This window comes from Diplodia seriata (assembly GCF_021436955.1).
Source record: "Diplodia seriata strain FDS-637 chromosome Unknown scaffold_1, whole genome shotgun sequence".
Lineage (NCBI taxonomy): Eukaryota > Fungi > Ascomycota > Dothideomycetes > Botryosphaeriales > Botryosphaeriaceae > Diplodia > Diplodia seriata.
This window is the reverse complement of record NW_027117308.1, coordinates 1,565,354-1,580,899: the sequence shown is the minus strand read 5'-3', so window position 1 is coordinate 1,580,899 and position 15,546 is coordinate 1,565,354. Positions and strand designations below refer to the sequence as shown.

The 15,546-nt window shown below is 57.2% G+C and overlaps 4 protein-coding genes across 4 annotated transcripts; 1 reads left to right on the top strand and 3 right to left on the bottom strand.

Moving 5' to 3' along the window:
• Window positions 1–1,871: 1,871 nt before the first annotated feature.
• SLS55_000469 (uncharacterized protein) lies at window positions 1,872–3,545 on the bottom strand (the record flags this gene model as incomplete). Its single annotated transcript, XM_066771980.1, has 3 exons — window positions 1,872–2,824; window positions 2,887–3,104; window positions 3,160–3,545. 3 exons carry the CDS (start codon window positions 3,543–3,545, stop codon window positions 1,872–1,874), a joined length of 1,557 nt encoding a protein of 518 aa, XP_066637259.1.
• Window positions 3,546–4,282: 737 nt separating this feature from the next.
• Window positions 4,283–6,492, bottom strand: SLS55_000468 (uncharacterized protein; the record flags this gene model as incomplete). The annotated part of the gene is made up of 2 exons (XM_066771979.1): window positions 4,283–5,963; window positions 6,488–6,492. The coding sequence occupies 2 exons, from the start codon at window positions 6,490–6,492 to the stop codon at window positions 4,283–4,285; spliced, it is 1,686 nt and encodes a 561-aa protein (XP_066637258.1).
• Window positions 6,493–7,785: 1,293 nt separating this feature from the next.
• Window positions 7,786–9,582, bottom strand: SLS55_000467 (uncharacterized protein; the record flags this gene model as incomplete). Its single annotated transcript, XM_066771978.1, has 1 exon — window positions 7,786–9,582. The coding sequence occupies one exon, from the start codon at window positions 9,580–9,582 to the stop codon at window positions 7,786–7,788; it is 1,797 nt and encodes a 598-aa protein (XP_066637257.1).
• A 1,203-nt stretch (window positions 9,583–10,785) lies between these two features.
• SLS55_000466 (uncharacterized protein) lies at window positions 10,786–11,903 on the top strand (the record flags this gene model as incomplete). The annotated part of the gene is made up of 2 exons (XM_066771977.1): window positions 10,786–10,885; window positions 10,939–11,903. 2 exons carry the CDS (start codon window positions 10,786–10,788, stop codon window positions 11,901–11,903), a joined length of 1,065 nt encoding a protein of 354 aa, XP_066637256.1.
• Between the last annotated feature and the right edge of the window lie 3,643 nt (window positions 11,904–15,546).

The following is a 15,546-nucleotide window of genomic DNA, read 5'->3' as shown; positions in this document are numbered from 1 at the left end:
CGGGCTTGGTATTGGGCGGTAATCGCTGTGCCGAGCCACTTCGCTTGCTGCGGCATTTTGAACGGGTGTCTCACATTCTTTTTTTTTTTTTTTTTGGCGAAGATGCGGCATGTTGAAGGTTTCGAAGGGATGCAGGAGCAACCACTGTAGTGGTATTTTCTATTGTTGAACATCTAGGGAGCACTCGGTGCGCAGATAACGCATCAAGTTGCGCCAGGTGCTATTACCCTACTATGCGGGAGGGGAGGTCGAGGTTTGAAGAAATGAATTGGGCTGGCCCGGCATGAAAGAAGGAAACTCACGGAGGGAATACCCAGCACGAACGAGAGCTACGAATTTACGCCATCGTCCATGTCTCAAGCCAGCGCTCTGGTTAGCCAGGCGAGAAGGACCCAATACAATAACATCTGAAAGAACCCAACGCATGGAAAAAATGACAGTTGGACCGTCCCTTGTTTGTGCTCATGCTCTGTCAGAGGCTCACAGCTCTAGGAACGAAGAAAGGGTTTCATCGTAGTCGTTTTCTTTTTCCCTCTTCGATTTGCAGGCAATCTCGCCTCGTTTACAACCCTACATGCAATTCTTAATTTTTTTGGCTTTCCCCCCACTTAACCAATCCTCCTACTCCTCTCCCTACCCCCCATCCCATGGGTTCGCTCACGCGGCTAAACATGCCTAGGAAAACGGAATTATCGGACTCGCGTTCGGATGATGGTTGAGGCATCAAACCGACCCCACGTCCCCTTGGTGCTGTCCCGGTCTCAGCAACCGTTTCGCATCACGATTCCACGACCGTCCGAACATAGCACAGACCGTTTCCAAGGCCATCGACGGTGATTCCCGCCTTGGATCAGCCGAGTGGAACATGGAGCATTCCGGCGTTGGGCGAGGCCTCTGCCGTGGTTACATCGCGGGTGGAGCGGTAGTGTCTAGCGGCGGAGAATGGGTTGAAACTTGGGCTTGCGACAAAAAGTTCCATATATACTGCTCCGGCCACGGCCGTTGTTGCGACAAGCTCCTGGGAAAGTGTGGGGTAGGGTCCCGATTGTATTGGAGAGAAAGGCAAGCGGTGCCGATGATGTCGTCAAGGGTCGGCTTTTCCACGAACTCTTCTACACCGGGCTATGACCTAATTTCTCCTCTCTTCCGCCCGACGCGAGCTCCGACATACCACCCTTGCATAATGCTTTGCTGGTTCCATTACGTGTTCGCGCCAGGAGGTTGTGCCAACTCCTTTCTCCGCGCACTGCGACCTCCCAGCCAGCTACTCTCCTCCCCGGGCCGGGTATCATGCAAGAGAACGTCGCGCGAGGCATTATTGACAGTGCGTCCCACTTCTTTCTGGCTCATTCTAGGCCTATAGCGGTGGCGTTGCATGAGTATCAAGTTTGCGGTTAGTGGGAGCCTCGCGTTGCTGGCCGCAGGACGCTAAGCGTGAGATAGGCACTGGGTTGGGAGGATTACTAGAAATGGCCCTGGAGACCGGAACATCAGACAGTTACACAGTCAACATTCAGATAAGCTATCGAGATAACCTACTGAGATTGGCTTATCGAGAGAGGTCGCGATTGAGACGGTGGTTTATGAGGCTAATTCATGGATTAATTCCATTCGCATGAGTTTAGTTGGATTCTTGAAAAGATCCATTGTAACAATGTTTTTCTTTTCTTAATTCTCTCTAAATAGTTCTTGTCTATATCGTTCGTCAAGCTCGTCCAGTTCGTCAAGCACTACCGCGCTTAGCCAACCAATCAACATTACGTGGGCATGAGAGATGAAACTAAAAAGAAAAGCCCGTGCAACCCGTCCATCAAACCCAATCTTCGTCAGCGTCAACACATACATACGTACATACATACATACAACCCCGATCAGAACTTCGCACCCAACGCCCACCCCACCTTCAGCACCCGCGCGACCACGTAGCACGCGACGGACAGGGCGTACGTGATGATGGTGAAGATGGCGACGCCCCAGTACCGGCCCTCGCTCCTCTGCAGCAGCGCGCCGGCGATGGGGATGCCGGTGAGGGTGCCGAAGCTGACGATGGTGTAGCATGTGGCGTAGTACCGCCCGTACTGCGCCGTGTCGCACAGCTGGCCGACGCACACGGGCGTCAGCGAGATGTTGCTGCCGCTCGCGAGCCCGAACAGGAACGCGAAGGCGACCGTCAGGCCCTTGACGCTCGCCGCGTCGGCCGAGGAGGGGCTCGGGACGGGCGTCATGGCGGTTGCCGGCAGCCACAGCGCGAGCGTCGTGACGAAGCAAAAGGCCAGCGTGGCGACCATGCAGTTGAAGCGGCCGAGGCGGTCCGCGACGTAGCCCGGCGCCCACCGGCCGATGCTGCTGCCCGCGTTGAGCACGGCGATGAGCTGGTACGCGAACGTGTCGTCGATGGCGCCCGACGACAGCGCGAACGACGTCGTGTACGTGATGGGCACGAACAGGCCCCACTCCATGAAGAAGACGCCGGCCGTCACGAGCGCGAAGCTGGGGTCGCGGAAGATGCGGAAGTCGGGCAACACGGACGACCCGGGCTTCGGCGGCAGCCGCGACTTGATGCAGAGCTGCGCGACGCCGCACAGCACGATGAAGATGAAGCCGAGGATACGCGTCGCCCAGCCGAAGCCGACTTTGGGGAAGAGCGCCTGCAGCATCAGCGGGAAGATGATGCCGCCGATGGACCCGCCCGCCGCGGCGACGCCCGTGGCCGCGCCGCGCTTGACCTGGAAGTAGTGGCCGATGCTGCTGATGGCTGGCGTGAAGATGAGCGAGGTGCCGATGCCGCCGAGGACGCCGAAGACGAGGAGGAATTGGTAGTATTCTGGGGAGAACGCGTCAGTTCGGGGAGGAACAAAAGGGCTGCAGGGGCGCGCTACTACTAACCCTTGCACACGCCGAGGAGGAGCATCGATGCAATGAGCAAGATGTTTCCCGCAAGCACCAGCAGACGCGGGCCGTAGGCGTCAAAGATGGGGCCGATCTGGATGCCACAGAAGAAAGAGAGGAAAGTGTAGACGGAGAAGATCCAGCCGATGGTGCTCTCGTCGTAGTGCGACAGCTGGTGCGTTGCCAGGTAGGCTTGGAAAATACCAACCGAGTTCCTGGTTTACAACGTTAGCTTTCTCCTGTTTCCACGTCCATGATACGGATACTCACATCATTCCAAAAGACGCTACCATGCCGGAGAAAGATCCCAGCACGACCAGCCAGGCCTCAGTCCCGCCCTCGGGATAGACAACCTCATCCGAGGGGCGGGACACAGTGCTCGAACCATCAGAAGATGAGCGGGGAGAGGCAGTGGCACGCTCAGCCTCACCGTCGTTCTCATACAGCGGCGCAGCACGCGGCTTCTTCTCGTCGTCGTCCTTGTTGGCGGTCCATTCCTTCTCGCTGGACAGGGTCTGTTCAGATGGATCGCATATCGGGACTTGGTTGTCCTGGGCAGCGGGGGCGATGGGGTCGGTGGCGGTGATGCTCGCGCTCGCGCCGTGGAAGGGGGGTTCAACTGGTCCTGGCTTGCTGCCTTTGGGTTGTGTGTGCATTCGCCCTGGTATACGGATGGCCGGGGTGGTGGTCTTTTCTCGGATAAAGTTGCGCAATCGGGAACCAGCTACGATCCTTGCTCTTTCAAGAAGAAGTCTATCTCACAGATCCGCTTCTCTATCATTCAACGAGTGGTATCACACTCCGCGAGGCCGCACCTTGGAAACGAGAGGCTTGGAGCGGGGGGCAGGGCAGCGTCTTATATGGGCGGGGTAAAAGACGAGAAGAGAAAGGGATGAAAAGAGGCGAGCGAAAAAATGGCGTCGAGGCGTGTGGGGATCGCGTCGAACCCCACAGAACGCCATGTCGAGTATCAATGAGTAATCGTATTGCCTGATGGGGCAATCCAGCTAACGGTGTCGGCAAGTCGAGCCGCAGTGTGCGCCGTGCCGCTCTGCCGCGTCGGCTCTGCCCTGGCGTAGCCGCCGCCTGCATTGTGTGCAACAAGGTGCATATTGGCACAAGATGGATACTCTTTTCATTGCTGGTCTAGAAATAGGGTTGCGGCCGGGTCTGGAACTGTTAGTCAGAATCGGCCCAGGGTGTTGCGAGAGCGCGTGAAGTCACAGGTGAGGTCAGGAGTGACGTCGCGGCCCACGCTCCGCCGTCGGCAGACCGCTCCCTCGTTGGTCGCCGCTCTCCGCCGCCGCTAGTCTCCGGACGCCTCTCTGACTGAATCGCTGATGCCCGACTACCGAAAAGAAATCAACAGAGCCGAACTACATGGACAACTGCTCTAGGCCTCTTCAGTACAGCCCGTCTCTCCATTTCGTTTCTCATGCAGCGCCGACGGAGGCGCACAGACAATCGTCGTTTGAACCACCATCCCTTCACAAACGGCTCCTTCTTTTCCGCAAGCAAGCAGCGTCTTGAATTCGTGCCTGATTTGGTCCTCCTGCGCCGGATCGAGCCCCTTCTCGCCGATGTACTGCAAGGCAATCTTAGCGTTGACCTGCGGAAGCGTGGTCGAAAGGACCCTTTGAAGGACACCGTCCATGTAATGAGTCCGGCCGATGGCAAACGCGATCTGCTCGAATATATGAGACTTGGCCGTGTACTTGCAATCGCCCTCTCCGCCAGACGCCTCCGTCATGAAACGGGCATAATCGGTGCGGTACCTGTCGTACTCCATGGGCGACATGACTTTATCAACCCAGTGCGGCCACACATACCAGCCATTTGGCTCCCAGTCTCTGAAAAGAAATTCGGGGAACGTGGACCAGCCCAGATAGCGCGGCAGGGTTTCGACCCGGTCCCAGTCGAGGATGGCCATGACGTTGCCGTATTCATCTGCCAGGATGTTCTGCCAGTCGAAGTCGGGCGGTGCGAGCACGAACTTCTCCTCCCCGTCTTCCGGACCGGGGAATTCGTCCAGCAGCATGGAGAAGAGCCGATACATTCCGAGTTTCTCGTAATGAGCAGGCACTACTGGGCAGGGGTTGTCGTCGGAAGGCTGGATCTCCTCCCTCCTCCACTCCTCGAGCCGACCGCGGAGCCAGGCCCGTGAGTCGGACAACGGATTTTTGTCCATTTCACCAATGTAATTCATGAAGCTGGAGGTGCGGCTAGCCCCGAAGTTGAGGAGGACAAATGGGCCAATTGTGGGGTTGTCGTCTTGCTCAGCGCCAAACTGGAGGGTTCCCATCTTGTCGAAGGTGAGAGTGCGCAGCTCGGAGACGGCCTTGGCCATTGAGCGGAGGATGTTTTGGCGCATTTCCTCCAGCGGCAGGGGGCCGGTGTCATCGTACCACAAGTCTTCGACAGGTCGGCCCTCGATGTAAGTCATGGCGACATACGGGGAATGGATGGCGTTGTTGAAGGTGGTGTCATAGCTAATGATCTCGGGGATAGGGCAGTTGGTGTGTCGCGAAATGTACTGCATGGTGCGGACCTGAACTTGGAGCGCATCGACGTCGACATCGCTCCACTTGCCCTCCCAGCCACTGGCCGGGACACGTACGCAGATCTTCACGCCTTCCTGATACTCGAGGACAAATACGCAGTTGTTGTAGCCATTCATCTTGGCGACGACCTTGACACTGGAGCTGTCGGGGAGAAGGCGCTTCGGAATCGAAGAGATGTTGGAGGCGATGTCTAGAGCGAGGTCCGCAAGCGACTCGTCGGATAGGCCGAAGATGGGGCCCCACTTGGGGTCGGTCTCGTCGGAGCCATGGGAGGAGCCGGCTACATGGTGCTTGGGCTGTGGGGGCTCCTTCTTCTTGTTTCGATGCGGCAGGCGTGCAATGCGATACATGACAGCTAGGCAGCCCCTTTGGCGTTCTGAGTCGAGGAGGGAGTTGCCGGGCTGGGAGGGAACCAGGGTGGTGGAAGAGGTGGCGGCAGAGATGTTGTACTTCAACGTGTGGAGCCCATGCTTGAGTTTGTTGCGCGACCGAGCGCCGCCGGAGGTTTGGTGTCTCGCCATCTCTTTCTAGAAGTGGCTTGAATTTGCCAAGTCGGAGTTGAGGCGGGCAGGTGCGACGATAACGGTAAAGGAAGGGTCCAAGGGTGACCCCGCTATTCGCCCGAGGGCTCGCGCCGGTTAGTGCCCGGCGCCGACAGGGGACGAGAGGTGGCTTCTGGCTCAATGATGGGGGAAGGACTGCGGAGGCGAAGAGGGAGGAGCCGAGCCGCTTGATACTCACTACAGCGCCGTGGTTGGGCCCGCTTGCCTTACGTCAACGCCAACGCTGAGTGCAAGGCAAACGAGACTGCCCTCGCCGAACTCGACACCATCGATACATCTCAGATCTGGATCATGTCGTCTCGAGGGCATGGTGGAAGCTTCGAGAGCTCCACTGCTATGCAAAAAGGCGCATAGATACCAATATACCGTCTCCTCCAAGGCTATTAAAGTCCCCATATTACATGTTCTCTTAAGCTCACACGTGTGTTGGAAATTTCAGTGTCGGGCTAACAGGGCGGGTGGGTGACAGTCAACTCCATGTCGACTCGACCTCTCGACCGACCAGGAAAAAAAAATGGCAAAACTGAAGCTGCTGCCGCAGGGAATTGAACCCAGATCTGACAGTACCGCGGCTAGCTACATGGGCGAGACCCCGCAAGATTCCCTAAGCCTGCCATATGTGCAGTGGCGCTACAGAACGGAGACACGAGGGGCCATCTCCGTTTTTCGTTATCCGTACGCTTTAACCCTCAAGCGTTGCCTAGGAATCGTGGGCGGTAAACCATTGAACCACGTAGCCGTCATTAGCTGGATAGCAAAGGAAGTGGCGGATTGGATCTATATACCCACCGTTATTCCGTCACCATGCCGCCCAGTCAAACTCACCCACCACTCCTTGTTTTCCACTCCGATCTTCCAAGGCTTTTCAAAATATTCTTCTCCGGACTCCACGCATAACTTCAGCTGGGTGCATCCTAAGCCTGGCCCCGCTGTCACAAAGCAATAATATATACACACATCTGCTACCGTGCCGCAAGAGATAATTCACAGCAGCGTCGGCAGGACCAGCGGAAAGAGGCAAAACCATCACTGGTTCGTCTGCCCCGTCCACACCTCTGTTCATTCTTCCCCGCCGCAGCAACAAGTGCAAGCGATCATTTTAAGCCCTACTGCGTACAGAAAGGGTCCCGGCTCCTCTGCAAATTCGAGGGCTGCGAACGTCTCTTTTCGCCCCGGCACGGCTGCCAAAACCATACCTACTTCAAAGGCTACAACAAAGCGGTGGATGAAGCATACAAGCATCGCCGTCGTCAGGCCAGATTGAAAAAAGAGCCCGAGCCAAAGAAAATGCCAATGAAGCAATCTGAGACGGATAAGTCTGGGATGGAGGTGCCGCTAAACCCGAGCAAGAAACAAAAGTGAAAGAGAGAGAGAGACCGCGAAGCAGACATTAATTCTACTTAGAAGAATTCTAATCGCAGATGAATCTTCTGCGCTGAGTTTTGCTTGGGAAACGGTGTATGGTTTGCTGCAATCAACAATGTTAGAGAGAGAAAAACGTCCTCAGCTCTGATCTTTGTCCTGCTCTACTGAGACAATGTCTCGCGCCACAAACCGCCCGTGCTACCTTGCTACAACGTCTTTCAAAGTGACAACACACTAATAGCTGACCTTCAACTGCGACGAATGCCAGTAGTTTTGGGGTTCTTGGCGCAAATGTGAAGCTATAGCGAACAAGTGGTCTCCGAAAGCGATACATCCCATCTCCTCCCCATTTCCCCATTTTCCGGCCCTTTACCCATCAATCCCACCACAGATTACCCTCATCTCACTCACGTCAACAACTCCCTAAACCTTCCCCTGATAAACCTCTCCTGCTCCCCACTCAACCCTGCCTCCCCCACAAGCGTGACCAGCTCCGCCCTCCGCACCCGCGGCAGCGTCACCTCCAACACGCGGTCCAGCACCTCCCGCATGCAGTCCAAGTCGTCCAGACTCCTCAGGACCGCCTGATACAAATGCCCCTTGCGCGCGTACAACTCGCACAGCGCCCCACCATCCATCTCCCCCCCGCCATCCCGCCTCACGGCCTCCCGCAGATACGCTGCGTAGTCCGCCCGATACGCGTCCCACCCCCGCCCGTCCTCCATCATCATCGTCATCGCGTTCGTCGTCATCGTCATGCTCGGCGAGTAAGGCGGCCGCCGTGGCCACGACAGCCCGCGCATCCAGTCGACGGCCAACAGATCCGGGCAAGCCGCCCAGCCGAGCATGAGCGGCTGCGTCTCCAGGCCGTCCCAGTCGACGACGCCGACGACGGCGCCGGTGCGCGGGTCGACGAGGATGTTCGAAGCGTCGAAGTCGGCGGGCGGCGCGAGGGCGAAGGTCTCGCCGGTGCCGTTTTCGGTTTCGTCTCTGTTCCCGGACGAGTGCTCGTACTCGCCGATTTCGCCGACGGTGGTGGCGGTGCTGCTGGTGATGGTGGTGGTCCTGCTGGTTTTGGTGTTGGTGCGGCTGTTGTTGTTGTTTTTGCTGTTGTTACTGGAGGAAGATGGAGAGTTGTAGTATCCCGGCCAAGGCATCTCCTCCATCAGCAACCGCCACATCTTAAAGACGCCGCGCACCTCGGCCGTGCGCTCGCGCGCGATGGCGTAGGTGCGCGCCGCGTCGAGACAGCTGAAGAAGAAGGCGCGCGAGTCGTGCTCGGGCGTGGAGAAGTGCTGGTCGTCGTGCTGCGGGTCTTTTTCCTCCCCTCCCTCTTTCGATGGCGCAGGGCCGACTACGGGATCGCGGCCGAAGGGGGCCATGACGGCGGCGTCGACATAGGGATGTTGATCTGGGTGGTCGCCGTTGGTGGCGTGGAAAAGAAGCGGACCCATCTGCGGGAAGGTGAGGGAGCGGAGGGAGGCAACGGCGAAGGCGAGGGAGTGGAGGGAGTTTTGGCGTTTTTCCTCGAGGGTGAGGGCGGTGGGGGTGCTGGTGTCATACCAGACGTCGGACAGCGGGCGGCCGTCGACATAGGACATCAGGATGTAGGGGGCTTGGAGGGCGTTGTTGAAGGTGGTGTCGTACTGCAGGACGTCCGGGACGGGCAGGCGCGAGCGATTGCGGAGGTAGCGCATGGTGAGGGCGGCATTGCGGAGGGCGTCTTGGTCGGACGGTAGCCAGCGGTCGCCCCAGCCGCAGGCGGGGATGCGCACGCAGACTTTGATCGGGTGCGGGCAGTTGTACTGGAGGGTGTAGACGGCATTGTCGCGGCCGTTGGTGCGGGCGAGCACGGTGATGGCCGTGGCCGACTTGCTCAGGGTCGAGAAGGTGAACAGCTGCACCAGGCTGACCAGCGCGTCATCTGGGATGGAGAGGACGGGACCCCAGCGGCGGTCGGCGCAGGTGGGGTCGGCGTCGGGGCTGGCATGGTCGCGGACATGGGGAGTGTGGTCGGTCGGGCCCTTGAAGCTGCGGGTTGGGGCGACGGGGTTGCGGCGAAGCTTATGAGAGAGCCTGCGCAGGGCTGATACGCGTGGCTTTTTAGCGGAGCTGTCTGCAGATCGGCTGGACCCTTGGGGGTGGGGGGCTGCGGCGTCATCGGCGTCGTCGAGGCAGGCAAACAGTCTCTTGATGCTGGCCATGTTGTTGCGTGGTTGCCATTGAGCCTCCTGGCCCTGCCCCGAGGTAATGAGCCTCTCCTGCGAGGTCGGCGCGCCGGGTGTATTGCAAGTGACATGGCCGTCTTGACGTGGTGCAGGTGGTTGCCGACGGCGGCACGTGCGGCTGCGGAGGTGAGGCGGACCCGCCATCCACAGACTCCCGGGCCACGCGCTGCCTTTCGACCATCAGCTGAGCAGCACAGTCGATCGCCCTGAAGGGAAGATCTGCCTGTCGCTTTTCAGCCCCTCGCGTCCTCCTTTTCCCGCCAAACCCGACCAACCCCGGAACATGTCAATATATGTATGGATGGTGTTGAGGTCTTGTTGAGACGCTACGCGCAGGCTGACAGGTGGGCCTACATTCAAGAGCGGGATGCTTTGGCGAGAATGGAGAAATGAAGCTGCTCTCGCTGTCTCGCGCGAAATGACGACAATGCTCCCCTTAATTCCTCTTCGACTGAAATGGTTCAGCGTGCGAAGTGACCAATTGGGGGACGCCCCTTGACCGGATGCTTCCGAAGATGGTCCTATAGCACGCCCCGCCTTTCAAGCTGTATCCAAAGGATTACTGGAGGACTCCCCTGCGTGAACTCGCTGGAGAGCTTTAGCCATGGCCGACTACACCGACTTGAGTTAACCATCGGTAGTTGATGTTACGGAACGCAACAGGTGAGGGAATCCGAGACGAGAAGAAATGCACCCAAAGCCGGCGCATACCTGAAGTATTTTGGCTGCTGCATTTGTTGTGTTTGGCGGGTGAATGGCTATAGTTCCCTTGATGAGATGAAGTGAGGACGGAAAACCGGGATATCGCGTCCAAGTTGAGAGTTACAGAGAAGTCTCTACGGAACAGGTAGTGGTGACAATAGGTAAGGCATTCTTTGCTGCAGGTACGAGTTAGAAGTGATTGTGTTGGCCAAAGTGATTTCATAGCCAACCAGGTGACCCAACCGCTTACAAGCTGCAAGTCTGCAAGTCTGCCTGCACCCGTGCCCGCCGGCGCGTCGCCCATCGCGTGGCGCCATAAAGTAGACACAACCGCTCCGCTCCGCTCTGCTCCAACCACCCCCCTCCGCCCTCCCTCCTACCTTTTCCCTCTCCACCCCACCATCCGACCGGCACGACGGCTCCGCTTCAACGCAACATTTGTTCTGCGTTCGCATCTACCTTTACGTGTCAGCCAACATGGATAGAGACACCAGGCGCAGCGGCAAGCACCATCCCAAAGACGTCCCCAAAATGACCGAGCAGCAGAAGGAAGCTCTTTGCAGCGTCACTGGTAAGCGTAAGCTCAGGCCGCATTTTACTCTTCTTCGGTGTCTGACACATTAGATACAGACCTGTACCATGACCAGCGCAGCCTCGTCCAGATCTGGCGCGACGGCGGTGTTCGCTACGACGACCATGTCATGCCGCCGCCCTCGGCGCCGCGCGCTCACAACCAGCACCGTCGCCAGCTCAGTGGCAGCCGCGGCTCGTCCGTTGTCGGCTCGTCGGGTCCCACCTCCGCTCGCTCCTCCATGTCCCAAGCTCTTGTCCCCATTGGCTCCCCCACGCCGCTCAGGAACCACCCTGTCAGCAGCTTCACCAACAGCACCTACGCCAACGGTAGCTATGCCAATGGCAATGGCGCCAACGGTAACTTCGCCAAGGGAAACTACGCCAGTAGCAACACCTCCTCTGCCAACGGCTTTCACTCCCAGGTTCCTTCGACCTTTGCCACCCAGCAGAATCAAACTACCGTCCGTCCCGCTTCCCGCATGGGCGACCCTGCTACTGCGTTCTTCACCCCCGGCCAAGCCGGCGCCAACAACACCAACCAGTTCGTCAACGGAGCCACCCGCTACGCCAACGCCTTGAACTTCAACAAGAACAACCACAACGGCGCTTTCTTCCAGGCCCCTCAGGCCTTTGGCATCCAGCGGCGGCAGCAGCAGCAGCAGCAGCAGCAGCATCAAGAGCAGACTGCCGTTCGCCCCGCTTCGCGGATGGGCGACCCGGCCACTGCTTGCTTCGTCCCAGGCCAGGTCAGCGCCAACACCGCAAACACCCCCACCGCTGCCCAGGCTACCATTGGCGAGGGCGTCCGCGCCAACAATACCAACATTGACATCGGCAACATCCTCGCTACGGGCTCCAACGCCGAGATCGAGGCCCTGATTCGCCACTTCCTGCCAAACCTAGACGCCATGGGGAATGATCTTGCCAAGTTCTACAACACTCACAAGGACAACGATGGTAACCAGAACGGTGGCGATGCTGGTGCTGGTTTTTTGGGCCACCGCCGCATGAACACACGCTAAGGTTGTAACAAACCGCTCTTCCGAGGACACTTACCGCTAGCGGATTGGAGAACGGTATGGAAGGGAGGATGGAAAAGGAGAGGAAAACAATCGCTCAGACCAGGTTTGCAGAAACGGACAACGCGGATCTTTGTCCGATGTCCCCTTTCCCGGACAAACTCAACGCGGCTGACTGACGGTTCTCTTTTGCTTTGTTCCCTAATTCTTCGAGGGACCTTTTCTCAAACAACACAGGCGTTAGCGGCTCCGCTGCTGGTACCATTTCTTATGCTTTTGGTTTACAAACTTTCTCCCTTTTCTGTTTGCGGGGGGATACACTTCGGAAAATAAAAAGGCGAACGGAGTACGGGTGACGGGAAAATGGTGCTCAGGATAGACTTTCTTACCTAAGGGAGCGTGGTTCTTTTGCTAGTGCAGTTGAGCCTGTGGCTCCGCTCAGGACCGACTGGCTGAAACTCGCATGATCGAACTTTTCGGAAAGGCTTTCCCGGTTATTGCGGCCCAAAAGTATTCTAGTAGATCTTCCAGCAGCAATCAAGATCAGTACATGACCAGTGCTTGAACATTTGTGTACAGAGAAGCACCCAAACATTAGGCTTTCGGCATGCCAACAAATAAGTATCCCTGCTCACTGTGTGTAAAGAGATTACCAGCGCCACTGAAGTGCAGCAGAACGTCCTCTCCCAGCAGCAGCAGGAGCAGCAGCGGCGTTGGGCTCTTCTTTACGCGGTTGCGACAAAGGTTTCGAAGTGGAACCATCTGGGAAACTGAGAGGATAGGGCAATGGATCATACGTGCAGTTTGTAAGGATGCAAACAGAAATCTGCAAAGAGAGGACTGAAGAAAGTTCTGGAAGGAATATTGAAGCATGGGAAAGAACCGGGCACAGGTTTCGCAGTCGCATCTACCCTATGCACGCAATGAGATATTCAGCATTCTGCACTGTGCAGTCAAAGACTTGATTGATGAAATATGCATGGCAAACTGATAAGTATTCGTGGAAGAGGTGATGTGCTAGAGCAGGGTTTGTGAAATGAAACTTAGGGCATTGAAATGCGGTGTAAGTCTAGAATGCTGTTCCCTTTCCACGGTGTTCGACACCCGTCTACAACCAACGTAGGCCTTCGGCGTGCCGCAATTTGAGAGGATTTCGGCGCCGGCGTAATGGCGTATCTCGCATTTCAGCAGAACGTCAAATGTGATGCGAAAGTCCGTTGCCCTCCAGAGTCCACTGCGATGCCACGCTTCAGTCCCTGTCCTCTGGAGGACCGTGTCTCAATGGCGAGGGTCAGGTTTAGTGTGCTGGGTATTCGATGCGGTTCATGCATAATAGAAACCCGCAACTGTGCCTAGAGTCCGGCTTCCGAGGCTCGGCCGCATCTCCAACGACTCTGTGGGGATGCCGTATACCTACTCCGTACGTGGCGTCCAGTTTGATCCCAGGAAGAGTGGGGCTCTGGGGGAGCATCGATAGATTGGTCAAGACCAAGAGAGCAGATCGTGCAAGAGCTTCCTTATGTATGCGATTGCCAGCCAAATCTCGATCGTGGTTAAGATAAGGTCAGGCTTTAAGGCCGTCCATAGCGTCGTCTGCGTTTACTGGATTTGGAACGAGGCTTCGGCAAGATCGCCGTTGCCACCACATGGGCGGTCAGACCCGAGACGAGAAACAAGGGTGTGGGGAAATGGAGTGTGGCCCTTTCGTAAGGAGTAGCGTCCGGAATCAGATAGAGCCAGGCATGGTTGGCCACGAGCTGAAAAGAAAAGTAGTACGCAAATCACGGTACTACGCAAAGATCAAGGGAACCAAGAATGCACTGAAAGGACGTATTATATTGTAAACCGGGGCAACAATGAGGACCCAAGATGGATCATTCATATCCAGACAGCGTGGAACGTGCTGAACAGGAGTGTCGCGCACACCATCTCTTCCACGTCCGCTCCAAGCCATGAAGGTGTAAAGGGTGTCGACTGGTGGGACGTAAGTGAGGCAGTCCTAGCAGGTGTGTCGGGCCGTTAGTAGTATCCTTCGAACGTTGGTGCTGAAACGGCGGAAACGGGAGATGCACATACCTCGAAAAAAAAGATGAAGCGCCGCCCTCGCCAGAGTAATCGGAATCGAATGATACCGGAATACGGTACGCCGCGTATTGCACTGAAGTGTCACATGCTTGCGCATGCACACAATCTTCGCCCTGACTCCCATAGGGGTACAGACCTGCGCAACGCCACCCGGAGGCGGTGCTGCCGGCTGGCCCTGAGTTTTCTGATGCCAGGAGCAGGCGTGTTCACGCCAGGCCCTCACGGGCAGCGGCCAGAGCGCCGGGACAAGCCCAGCGATGGCGGGTGAGGTTGAAGATTACTCCGAATTTCTCATTTGCATGCAGCGACAGCCAAGCGGGACCCGGTGTCTGTTTGTGAGCAAAGAAACGCAGCATTGGCGAGGGCGGCGCTTGGAGGAGGAAGAGGAGTCACCCGCTGGCCGCGGAAATTTAAGCAGGCTGACGTCGGTGGGGTGCACCTGACTAAGCGAGTTTTCTGCCACCGCCCGCGGATCCGGCTGCGACTGCCCTCCAGCCTCACGACTCCTCAGGCCCGCCAGCACCATCTATACCGCCCCGCCCTACCTCGCTGCCTGCCATCGAGCTGCGCCGCCTCGATCGTGTCTTGCTTTCGCTTCGACGCCAGCCACATTGACAGCCGAACGCTGAGCGAGCCGTGTCCGGAGACTATGCCCGACCCCGGCCGGCACGCCGAGCCATGAGGCAATTACCTCGTGCAATGATTCGCCAAGAGCTGGGGAAATGTGCATCCCAGGATCAGAATCCCATCTGCTGCGAGTCAGGCTATCTGCTGGGCCCACCTGCATCCCAGAAGCATTGGATGCAAGATACACCACGAACCGACGGACCTGAGCGAGCGGCCATCGGGCTTCGTGAAAGCTTCTCCATGTGTCCCTTTGCGTACTTCTGGTCCTTGCCAGTAGACAACAGCTCGAAGCGGCCTGGTCTATGCACTGCTGCGGCGGTCCCGACACGAGTCTTGACCACTGTGCGCACAGGAAGTCATCCACTTTTACTTTACGGATAGCAGTTCGGCTACGTCAGGGCGCAGGTGGTTGCAGCAAAGGCCTAGGGTGCGAATCAGCTCCGGATGGCGAAGATACAGAATCTGCCCCCACTCCATATGATGCACTGTATCGGAAACGGCGCTGCCCGAACCCCCACACCTGTCGCTGTAACCTTCTGCTGTATACGGTAAACCAATGACGTTCCATACGCGTAAGAAAGGACGCTGTTTCTGCCCCCCTTCAAGCGGTCTGACTCGACACGCGTGGCATGTGCTAATCAAAAAATGATCCGCGTCTGCATCGACGATTTACTCAACATTACAATTGACCAACTGTGCAAACCAGTCTCACTGACGCAATCTCATCTTTGATGCCTGGATGATTCGTGGCATTCTGGCTCAACTTTACATGGTGCGAGACGAACTGCCTTACAGGGCTGAATGTCGCTTCACGGCAGCGGGTTCATGTAGGTATTGGTGGGGGAATTTGACGCTGACGGTGTCCAATCGGCTCCACGCCATGCTCTAAAGTACCGCAATCTTGGCCATAGCTCATTCATCCCGACGCGGGTAA